General features: G+C 39.5%; 1 protein-coding gene across 1 annotated transcript in view; it reads right to left on the minus strand.

Moving 5' to 3' along the window:
- The window catches only part of clstn2a (calsyntenin 2a), a 101,636-nt gene that overhangs the window by 49,954 nt on the left and 38,874 nt on the right, over nucleotides 1-12,808 (minus strand). Inside the window, exons 6-8 of the mRNA XM_042497529.1 lie at nucleotides 10,500-10,695; nucleotides 5,868-5,979; nucleotides 4,648-4,744 (exon numbers count right to left, since the gene is read on the minus strand). Of these exons, the coding sequence (XP_042353463.1) occupies nucleotides 4,648-4,744; nucleotides 5,868-5,979; nucleotides 10,500-10,695 (405 nt within the window). The remainder of the gene's footprint in view (nucleotides 1-4,647; nucleotides 4,745-5,867; nucleotides 5,980-10,499; nucleotides 10,696-12,808) is intronic.

Here is a 12,808-nt window from a genome sequence, read left to right on the forward strand (position 1 = left end):
TCGCTCTGTAAACAGACAATGTAAAATTACAATGATGGATTATCCGCACCTGTCACCACGGTAACAGTCTAAGAACAGTGTGGGATGGAGGAGATGCCGCAAGCCTGTTGGTTTTCAAAAACCTGCCTTAAGTAAGGTTATATACTGAGGGTACTATTGTCCAAGAGTGAAACCCACACAGCTAACTAACTTCAGTGGCAATTAAAAGAAAAGTGACATGTTGACATGTTATTCCATCGTTATGTTTTTAAAAAGGGTTGCATATGTTTTGTGTCACACGAGACGCAGATGACGCTGTGTTAAATGTCACATCCGTCACACCTCTTTTGGTCCTGCAAGGTCAGAAGCAATTTAAAATCACACACTGGAGCGGCTTGATACGGCCATCATTTGGTTCTGCGTAAACACGCATAGGAGGCATAAAGAAGGGACTTGGTCCTTAGTTGAAGGGACAAAGGTCTTAGCTGAACTTTAGCTGAAGGTCTCGACAATGACGACAGGGTGAGCTGCTGGTTGCGACTAAAGCTGTACATCTCCACGAGCATCAAAGAGGAAATAAAACAGGACTAGAATATTTTTCAGTCGATGATTAAACACATTATCTCTATTTGAGACGGATACAGATGTTCCTCGAGACAAACAGCATGCTTCAAAACAATGTCACATTCTTAGTCTGTCAAAGATTTTTCGCATCAGTCATTGCCATCACAGTCTGTCTCCGGACCGATGAGGACAAGTGAAGCTATTTTTGTTGTTTGCATCAGGAGGCTTGGCTGTATGAAAGGCTGTCACTCTGATTGCTTTTGGAGAGAAGAGGAGAGCAGGAGAAATGATAAGAGAGAAAAAGAGGGGAGGCCAAAGGAGCGGAGGTGCAGTGAGCACAGAAGATATCTGTTCAGAGCACAGCAGTGCAGAAAAGAGAAGAGCCGATCTTGAAATGTCAGAGGCAGAAAGGTGATGAGGTCCAAGTCAGATGGTTCATACAAACATCTCCTGCAGAGACTATTTGATCCGCAGCTGGTGTAAGCAACAGTAACAGTTAAGATACAGGATATCAACCGCTTGCCACTTTTTCAATGCGTAAGGTGATGTTTAAACCTAAAAAAATGCAGCCTTCTTGGTCCATTAGCAGGAGGCTTCTAAAGTCATCCTTATGATGCCCAGCTTTCTTAATGTCCTTGTAGTTAAGAAACGAGGACATTAAGAAACTTGAGTGTTTCAAGTGTTTATGAGTGTCTTTTTTACAAGTTTTTTCCCCTGAAAGTCACAAACATTTAAGGATTTCAAGGACCGGTGGGATCGCCAAAAGTCTACCTGGGTCAGTAGTAGTCACAATAGTCTCAATGAGGTATTTATTAAATTGTGTGTGTCTTGATGGGCAGCAAACTCTGTTGCTATTGCATCAATCTCAGCAATCCAAGAGAATAAAAAGCTTAATCATCTTATTTTGCCAATACAATCAACTTTGCATGTATTGATTATGGCTGATTGTAAATATATTTGAATTATTTTGTTCTTTGTTTTCTAAACAAAGATAGCGTTTCTTAATTTATTCATTCTCAGTTCACTGTCTGTTTTGATTTTAATCGGCAAGAATCAGAGATACACACTGCAGTACAGCCTATTTCCTTTTACATTTTATTTAGCACTTCCCTCAATGGACAAAATTACCTTGTTCTATAAAGCAGGTCTAGGCAATGCCCTGTGTCTTTGAGTTTCTCCTAAACAATATTATAGTGCCTGTGAGGAGATCAAATCAAATGAGCCAGACTATCGTAAAGTACAGTGAGAAAAACACCAGGAGGTTAAAGTCAGAGAGCAAAATAATAAATATGACCCTGAGAGAGAGAAAGAAATAGAAACAGTTAAGAAGGAGAACTGCACGTCTGTCTGCTGAGGTAGAATCCAACACGTGCACACACAAAACCCTCCAGTCTTGCTTCCTATTGGACGACGCTGCACTCAGATCAGCACAGGGTGGATGTGGAAGCTCAGGCAGCATAAATCCCTGAACTGAAACATAATATAAGCAGATATGCTCTGAACAGCTCTCAATCAGAAATGAAATACTCTACACCAGTTGACTAGGACTCGTGTAAAGCCACAAACGAACAAAATTAAATCTGGCAAAAGTGAAGATGGATCTTTGTCGACTAACTTTTGAGCTATGTACCAATGAAAAAGAGGAAGAGGAATAAACCATGGTTGTTACTCGCTGTTTTGTTTTCATACCTTATTTCTAAAAGTGTCATTTATCTAGTGTTCATCTACAAAAAGAAGACTGGTGCAGTACTTACTGTACATAGAGACAGAGATTAAGTTTTAAAGCAGTTTGTGGATTAACAAAATCTTTCATTTTTAAGCACTTATTATTTCTTTACACAAAGGTGATGCCAGTTCACTATTTGCTGATGATTTACCTCTAGATTCAGTCGACTGAACATTGGTCTATCATGTGTATCTTTTGCAGAGACTTGTATGTATGTTCATACAATCAGTAGGCAATTTGAGGAGAGACATCATCCACCTTGTTAGAAAAATGAGCAAAATGTGCCCCCCTTGTTAACCTGCCATCCCTCTCCATCACCAGGTCCACACACAGACAGACATAACCAATAAATTACTGAGAATTGTGAAATGTTGACAAAGTGTTTCTCAGCACAGCATTTGTGGCACTGCTTTAGTGACCAGGAAACTCTCAATTCAGTCCATTCTGATAATGGAAACAGATGGGGGGGGGGGGGCAGAAGTAGTTAGCTTCAACCTCTATACTATCTGGTCACACAAGCAAAAAACTTGCTGCTCACGGTATACTTAATGTCAGGATCCCACATTTTCACCCCCTTTCTCTCTGCTGATCCCTCACTTCGGTTTCCGCTTTTATACCTTTTTCAGTTCGACAGCTTACAATGACAGAATTCTATTAATTCTGGGCTTTTTACACTTTGGGTAGTGCATCCCATCATGCAGCAGCTTTTAGCCATTTTTGTGTTGTTTGCTAGCGGTGTAAACGACAACGAGGAACCCTTTCGCAATACAAAGTTAACAAAGCACAGCGGGACTTACATGCACTCTGTCTCTATGGGGGGATTATGAAACATGAGGCATGCATAAGGAGCCACCCCCTCTTCTACATAGGAGCAAGACACACAGACTTTACAGTTGTTTTGCCTGTTTTTGTTCTTGTTTTGCATCTCTTGGTATTGTTAAATATCCCTGTGGTTTTGTGTCTTTTTGTAGCCATGCTTCTTTGTGGGTGTTACAGATTTCTGTGTTATTTTAGTTTCTTTGTATTTTTTGTATCTGGGCTTGTTTTGCCCCTTTTTGTAGTCCCTTGTGTCTTTTTGTAATTGCTTTGTAATTGAAACAAATGGCAAATTCAAGACATATATTATGGATAAATTATGTGTCTCTACATTTTGACTCTTTGTTGTTGCTTTTAATCTGACTGTTTTATGTTTCAGTGTTGTAATTTTAATTCCCTCCCTGGTTGGTAGGTGGCACTTAGAGTGATATTTTGGAGGTCAAGGCAAGAGGACCCTTTGACACTTTGAGCCCAGCATGCACATTCAGTAATAAATCCATGATTCTTGAAAGTATTGAAATTTGAGCTAGTGAGGTCCACCCACAGAAGAGACAAGAAAGTAAACAGTTGAAGAAATAAGTGAGCCAGAAAAAAGTAGATTTCCACATGCCGTGCTCTGAAGAGAGAAAAGTGGGCAGCGGTAACAGAGCTTTTAATCAAGGATGGACAGACTCTTACATGTTCATCCTTCCCACCTACAGTTAAAAACCAGCATGTCTCATCATAGGTTCTGAGACTATGGCAATTATTAAAAGCAGCGATGTGAAGCACCATAAGGAGACACAGCATAGAGCATCTTTTGAGCAAAAATACCCACTCAAATCCAAACCAAGGGTGCAAAAAATATCTATAATATTTTGCATACATCAATCAGTTTATTTTACTCATCAATTCCAGTTACATGGCACTGAATTGCATGATACAAAGAGACATTAAACATAAAAATTAACAAATCACACACTGCATATGAGGTTTAGATGACTGAGACTATAGAGAGAACATATGCAGATTTAGCCAAATATTGGCTTTCTTCTTACATTAAGACATTTACTGTGCTGTTTTCCATTCAAGTGAGGCAAGAGCCTCACAGCTATTACTGCATTTCAATTTTACAGCATGTCTCAAGTAAGGTTGAAATGAGTTTTAACCCAAATGTAAAATAAATCATCCTTATAATAACAGCCTTCACCCTACATTGTTTCAGTTGAGAATATAATCTCACCATGACGTTTTATTACGTAGCTGCTACTGTTCATATTCAAATTCTGAGCACTTTAAATACTTCTCATCTATGTTGCTTTAAAAGCAGTGGTTCAAAGTTCATCCGTAGAGATGACCTGCTGTACAATTTTCTGTGTGTGTGTCACACTGATAATGGGCCTTCAATGAAATTCAATTTAATAAAAACCTCCCATGAATAAAGCCTCTGGGCATGCAGACTGACCCTCACTGTGCTATCCTAGTTTCTCCCTCTCTCTCAGACACATACTTCACACCTAATCACATCAGCATTTGCAAGATAACTATGGTCCACTCTCTCAGACGCACACACACACACTTACCGTTGCGGTCTATGGCAAATGGCGTCCCTGCAGTGACAATCTCATAGTTGCAGATCTGGCTATACTGTGGGGAACAGTCTTGGTCCCAAGCTTCCACCTGCAACATGACAACATTAGGTTTCCTCCCAGTTCTTCCAACAATACTGACAAGACTGTAGACAATTACAACATCCCACATTTTTAACCAAATTATTTTTGTGGTATTATTAAAGAGGACCTATTATGCTAATTTTCTAGTTAGTATTTGTATTTAAGGTTTCTACTAGAACACGTTTACATGCTTTAATGCTCAAAAAACCCTTTATTTTCCTCATACGGTCTGTGCTGAAACACCTGTATTCATCCTCCTTCTGAAATGCTCCATTCAGAATCTCTTTAAGTCAAAACACCACATTTTCACACCCAACTCCTCCAATTCTAACATTTGGTCAGTGACCAAGCACAACCTGGTAGGTACCACTCCTTCATCAGTTTTGTAGTTTTAGTTATGGCGTGTCATTACATGTCTCTTTTGAAAAAAATTAAATTCTGTTTTCATAAGAATTATGCAGCATCTGTTTCTTAAATGCATAGCCTTTTTCAAATTAAACCTATAATGTAGTTAAAAACAGTTTTTAGGTTCACTTCCTTAGGTGTAGGCAACAAAAACATAAAGTTTAGAAAAAAACATTCTTAAAATAATTACACTGGTTACTCGTGATAAAACATCACATGACATATGTCAAGAGCAAATTATGGTAAACCTACGAGCACACTATGTCATTATTAAAACAACTGGACTGACTTTTGGTTTCCCACTGGACATGAACAGTGGATTCCTGAGAGAAAGTCTGAAGTTTATTTGACTTATCCATCTCCTCTATAACCTGTAGATTTTCTCCCTTTTTGTACAACAGTAGTTGCCTTTTGCATCAACAGATGCCGCAAAAGCTCACTCTGCAGTGATTAGTCAGTGTTACCAAGTGTTTGGTTATCTCTGTGTCTCTGGACTCATGGGGATTACCTCTGCATACGTTTATCTCATTATTTGAAACTTCGGCCATGTGTAGTATGAACATCCCTAATTTCAACATTATACATAAAACACATATATGGAAAAGCATCCCCTTTAAACAATATTAACCTGCAAACTCATCTGTCAGATTGATTCAAACAATGAAACAACAATGCATAATGTGCGAGAGCTACCTAAATATCTTTCAAATATATAATCTAAATACCTGCAGAATGCTGTCGTAGATTTTGCCCTCTGTTACCGATGCTTTGTAAAGTGGCTCTCGAAAAACAGGGCAGAACTCGTTGACGTCATCCACCTGGATGTGAACCACGGCCCTGAGAGGAGGAAGGGGGGAAAGAAGGTGGGAGCATGGAGGGAGCACAGTAGGAAGGATGCAAAGAAAGTGGAGTGGAAATGATTGATGGAGAAAAGGTAAAGAAAGGACATAGGGAAAAAAGAGATGGATGGAGGATGGGGGAGAGGAGAGAAAGTAACATCTCTTTAAGTCATTAGTGATGATTAAAATTAATTAAGACCTAAAGCATTTCACTGTGTATCTTAAGGACAGTGGTTATTTGAAGAACAGAGGAGAGACAAACAGTGCTTAGAGAGAAAACAGATCTATCTGTGGAAAAACAGGATTAAAAAGGGTTGATTTAAAAGGTAGCTCACATAAGGTCTTGTTTATTGGTATTTCTTTGTGAGATGGGTTCCAATTATAATCTAATGTCAATCGAACTTTTATTTAACAAGCTTGTCTACCGACACATCCCCAGCAAACCCTGCAAAGCCAGCTTGTTTTTCACAGTATTTCCACCTTCTCTCCTCCTTCCCACTTAGTCTGACGCAAACATAAACATAAAACACTCTCACCTGCTGGAAGGGACTGCTATTATTAACTATGCACTCTGATAACATTTGTGCGCTAAAGTATATAAATGAAGCGATAATTCAGATCATATCATGAAATTTTCTTCACCAGTGACCTTCTCTGACAACAACTCTGGGTGTATCTGAAGAAGCACATCTGGCTAATTAATGACATTAGCTTAATGAGGCCTATTTAGAATGTCATGCAGTGATAATGTCACACTCACATTCACATTCTCACACACACACACACACACACACACACACACACACACACACACACACACGTACACTGTGCATCATTCATCATCCACTGGTGGAATTCATCACAGATCCCAGAGCTGATAAACTTCTCTCGTTTTCCTTCTCTTCTTCCTTTCAGCACCGAGCCTACAGCAGCTTATTTTAGCAGCTCTGACTGAAGACCAGAGGGTTTGATTTGCTGCTGTCCATGCCATTCTGACTGTCTGTCAATCTCATTCACATAGCACTGCCGCACACATGCATTGGGACATACTGATGGGCTATTAAGGGGACATATCCTCAGAGCAGGAATGAAAGTCTCAGCTGTTACTGCTGCCATACTGACAGATCTTGAGGAAAAGAGAAAATTATAAAAAGAATTAAGAGAGCAATGCAACAGTAAAGACAATGTCTAATTAAAGTTTGAAGGTATTTTTCCTCTAAACTTTTTTAAAAATACATACCTAAAACTGTTTAAGAAATTACTATTGTGTTATTGTCATTGTGCTTTCAGAAAATTAAAATGTATTGAGCAGTGTGTATGTGTGAATGGATCGATAAGGTTATTGTTCACAGCAGTCATTCTTTTTCAGTCTTTGGCAATGGGAGGGAAACAACCCAATTGCCAGCAAAAATGTTTTCAGTGTATGTTTCTGCAAACCCTGCTATACATTATTACGAAGCTGATCCATGGAAACTTTACATTTCTTAACAATGCTTTTGTGAAGGTGTGGTTAAGTTCAAGCAGAGCTATCATTTGGTTATGGTTTAGAAAAGACATTTTTTTGGCTTAAAGCACCCACTTTTAGTGTCCAAAAAGGTGCTCAAAAGGCAAGGATGAGCTGGTGAAAAACACCAAGGTCCTGTGTCGCAAACACCACTAGGAAATGCAGCAGAATGCCGCTAAAAACACAGCGTTTATTGCCACAAACACTGGTGCAAACACCAGGAAGGGTAACCAAAAAACTTGTCAGTTGCATGTCGCCGAGGTAACATGCCATCCACCATTCCCTTCACAGCAACATGACAAAGTTAGCTCATATATCATATCACTATGGGATATGATGCTGAATGAAACTTGCAAATGCAATATATTCATGATTTGTAGAAATGTACAATGCCAATATTTTCTTCAAGCAGCAAGGCTGAGGGTAAACAGAGGTGACAGCTCTTGGAAAAAAGCTGCCTGTCTGTCCATTCCTTTTTAATGTCGTGTGCCTGCTTTCAGAGGGGAGCGAGGTAAACAGACAGTATCCAGGGCGAGATGCCTCTTCCAGAAAGAGGGACTTTGCCTGAGAAAGCCCTCAGGAAGTGCGCCAGGCTCTGATGCCAATTTTGCATAGTGGCCAAAAGTGGAATTACACCATCTAGGTCAGTCACATGATGCCTAAGGGCCCAGAAAGACTTTTCGCCATTGATTTACAATGGGAAAGAGACTAAAATCTGTGGATAATTTTCGGAGAGCGTCAAAACTCCTACGAAACAACTCATTTCACTACCAAGATTTAAACCATCCGAATGAAATCTAAAAGAGCCAAAAGAGTACATTTTTTAGACTGCCATTCAAGCTAGTGAAGCCCTAAACCAGAAGTCAGTTGCTCCACCGGCAGAAGTTACCCGCTCGGGCACACTCGGCTGAGCTCAGCCGCCGCAAGTCTCTGGTGCAGATGCCACATAGGCCCGTAGATCTTTTATATCCGAAAAAAGAGCTTTTGTTGCTTCATGCACCAATAAGCAGCTCTCATAGGAATAAACAGAGCTGCCTCCATGGCTGTATCCAGACTTTCTTTAATACATCCATGCTCCAAAGCCCTTCCCCTGCATAAGAGGCCATCATGCATGTGCAGGTTCGGCAGCCAAGGAGACAACATGGCAGACACATCGATAAGGACAAAATAAAAACATCAAAGCTAGAAATAACATGTTTTAATATATCTGTTGCTGACAATATTTTAGCTAGAGACGTGGTCTTGATTACAATATCTGCGTATTCAGAAACAAGCAGTGTAACTGTGACACCGGTACATTACAGTGCTTTTGAACGTACACTTTAGCTTCTTTTTTTCTCAGCTAATGTTTGCAAGCACAATAGCTAAGACAGCAAACAAACTATCTAGCAGGGTCTTAAAACCACAGCTGGACAAATCACTTTGGCTGTTGAGTCAACAAGTTGAGATCAGTTCAAGTCGTGGTTGAAAGGTATGCCAAACCATGAGCAAACATCATATTCATTTGTATAATAGTGGGTAAAATACACGACATCAGTATAATGCAGTCAAGCACAACAGTGTGGTGTTTCATAATTGCAATGATAGTTAACACTGTTGGATAGATGTTAATTGAACTCATTTTATAATGCTGTAGCTAATTTCTGGTGATAAAAATTAAGTTATAAATATTGTGCTGTCTTTCTTTTTCTGTTGGTGAGGTTCAACTTGTTAAAGTTTTCCTCTGTCTTTCATATGTTGTCGAGATTTTTGATACTTTTTTGAGAACTTAATATGACTCATTTGTGTAGCTGCCTTTGTAATTTTCATTTGTATACTTTGAAGTCAATATCTGGTTGTATGTCATGTTTCAGTACTTTTTCCACCCACTCTAAATCAGAAATACATTGGCAGCCAAACAAGTGAAAAATGCTGTGAAAAAGAATAATTAGCAGCCTCTGACAGCTTTAATATAGGGTCTGACATTTAGTATTGTCATAACTGAGTTTAAATGCAGCAAGAAAGAAAGATGCAGAGATAGAAAACATGTCAAATAGTCAGTGGCTGAAGTATTGGCAAAGTCACAAAATGTTTAAAGCTTTTGCTTATAACATTATGCTGTAAAACATTACTGTTCTTTTGTAAACCTACAAATACTTGGCAAATTTTTTCTTGAGATTTCTTTTGACTGTACTTAGGCAAGACCTCTAATGGTTTTCTGTAAAAAAATATTTTAAATGAAATCTTACTGATTTCATTTGTAGTATTCTCAACCATGTGCAGAAAGAATGTGGACTCATATAAAAAAACATTTTGGTATATAAAAGACTGGATAGTGTTGCAAAAGAAAAACATGTTAGATCTTCACAGGACACAACACTGAAAACCGAAACATATGGAGATAATGTTAAAGGGACAGTTCACAGAGAAACTGCACAGAAGGAAACGTACATCCACTGCTTGCTCATCTAAGACCAATAAGCTATTTAACGTAACAGCCCAGCCGAAGAGGACACCATTAATGTTTACATCTTGTGCTGTCACATCCATGAGTAGATGCACGCTTCCATCTGCGCAGCGATACGGTTGATGGGTATAGTTAGGTAGAAACAAAACGTTTCCTACATGAAAATGCTCACAACAAGGTCTGTGGACTATCTTGAGTAACCAGTTCATGATTTCTGTAATGGACATTTTAAAATGTATTTTTTGGCACTTTCAGCGCCAAAAGCTGAGTGCCATCTAGTTCCATTATATTGGACATAAATCCGATATCTCCAACACTCCACTCAAATGAAAACAATCTAGCCTGATAAATGGCTCTATGGGTAAGAGTAAAAACATGTATTTTCGATTTTAGGGTGAACTGTCCCTTTAAATAATCAAAACAGTATTTAATTCCACATCACCAACAAGGTGTGGAAACCAAAATCATTTGTTTGGGCAACAAAACACACAATAATGTTTGATTAGATCTGTCTTATTAACAGCTAAACTAACACACCCACAACATGAACAGACACTGGTTGACTCACTTGTGGGATTTCTTCCAGTCGGCCCCGCTGGGTCCGGCCCCACAGTCGTAGGCCTGGATTATGAAGGTGTACTCTTTCTGGCTTTCACAGTCCACAGGACTACTGGCCCGCAGGACCCCTTCTCCTGATGTGCGATTCAACACGACTGCCTCAAACGGAGCATCCTGACCATAAATCTTAAAGGCACAAATCTCCCCTGAAAAGACAAAAAAGATGCATAAATGATGTGATTTACTTTAAAAGATTTTTTAAAAAATCAACACAGCAGGTGAAGTGTTTCTAGGCAGTATTTCCCATCTTTAGCAGGGAGTCTTCCTAGAAAATTTCTTTTTTGGTACAGTTGGTGAGAATCTGCCGCCAAAACTTGTTTATTCTCTTTTTGTGCCAAAAATGAACGCAAACACTTTCAATTTGTGTCCACCAATGTCATCAGTAAAAACCAAGAAAGAAAAACAAAAACAGTGTGAAGACAGTTGGAGAGAGGGGGGGGGGGATAAACAACAAGTGAAAATTAAAAAGTGCCAGCACTTTGAAGACTTTGATTTTTCTGGACAATTTGGAGGAGTAAAGTAGTTTGTGTGTCAGTCGGACATCTTGAATGTCCCTGTTCTTTATCCAAGAAAAAAAGATAAATGAACCATGTGAACAAAACAGGCTCCAACATGTCTATTCCCAACAGAGGGTGAAAATGTTGCTCAGCATGTGGCTCATCAATAGACAGACACTGGGGACTCTGGGCGCTTAATATGAAGGCAGTCAGCACAACAACTATCTGACTCAGACTGAGAGTCAAATTCTGAGATTACACTTAATTTCGGATCGACGCTGCGTGAGAAAACATTGATAAAACATTGGAAACATTTCTAATAAGTGGATTCTTTTTTTCATTCAGTAATTTTTCTTCCATGACATTGCTGGTAAAAGCTTTTTTATTTTTGATTTGTTTGTTTCCGCCTTTATTTCTCCCTGTCATTTTCTAAAACCCAGCAGTCGCCACCAGATAGTTGAGACTGGATCAAACTACGGGTAATGAAGTAAAAACTAACACACACACTTATGACACTGTCTTTGCAGGATGAATATCACTTCAAATTTCAGTCTAAGTCTCATTTCTGAACAGTGATCTTTGTCAGCATGAGCTGCTCAAAGAAACACAGGACACAGTTCCTGGGGTGTAGTGAAGAGAAAACTAATTTTTGATATGTGTCAAACTGTGCCAGCTCAACAAAAGATAAAATTTGTCGTGTCTGCAGAGTGCTCGTGTATGCACTGAGTGCATTGTGTTTGCCTAAGGTGTGTCTTTCTGTGTGCAGATCTGGGTGTGAGTCTTGAATCATCAGTAAAGTTCATCCTATGCACAAGTGTTCATTTCAGGGATTTGGGAAATCTCCGTGCACAGGAGACAAAAAGCTGCGGCGCTCTGACCCTGCGCTGGCTGATATCTCTCAGAACAAAGTGGGACACAGCAGAGACAAAAAGCTTCCTAGCTATGGGAATTCTGCCCGCATGCTCAAACCCCACTGACAAATACAAAGACAAAGTTCTCTCGCCACAGCGTCTTCGCACTTCTGTCCTTCCTTGTCTTCATACCCCATCGTCATGACTTTTATTTTGTCTTTCTGACTTCCTTTTAACTTGTTTGAAATGTTCACACACCCCTCTTTGTGAAATAATGACACAGCCGAGCACAGTGGGCTTTAAGGTTTGATCCCAAACCAATTTTCAAGAAGCCAGGTCCTCGCATTGACTCCTTTGAAGTGAAAAGGTCTCCAATATGGCTGTGGTATGTGATGTGTATGTACAGAAAAATAAACACAGCAGGCAGTATGGAAGAAATGTGATAAGCACGGCCCTGATCCCGCCTGTACTTACACATTCATATGCATAAACCGAAAAAATATGCTCTTAGATGGGACCAAAGGGAGAGACATCTGGCTTGGAAATACCAGTGATTATAATGCAGTGCTGCTTTTATACATAAACCTTGACTTAGTGGTGGGGAGCAAGAAAAGGTGCTTCCACTTAACAGTTTGGGGTTGGATGCAAATCCATTTTCCGCTCCATCTGTTGTGGTAAATTCATTTTTCTGGATTACATTTTACACGAAAACGTAACAGAGTCGTGGAGTGGAGGGAAGGTGGAGAGAGCAACAGAAGAGAGAGAGAGGGATGAGGAGGAATGTGATGTGCCAATGTATATGTAAATGGTAATGACAGAGATTTCAGCGGGTTTCCCACTGTGTCAGCAAATGTGTACTTTATGCACACATTTTCTTTCCTGCCACTTAGTTTCTCAGCAGCCCGAACCAG

The sequence above is a fragment of the Plectropomus leopardus genome, chromosome 12, assembly GCF_008729295.1.
Source record: "Plectropomus leopardus isolate mb chromosome 12, YSFRI_Pleo_2.0, whole genome shotgun sequence".
NCBI lineage: Eukaryota > Metazoa > Chordata > Actinopteri > Perciformes > Serranidae > Plectropomus > Plectropomus leopardus.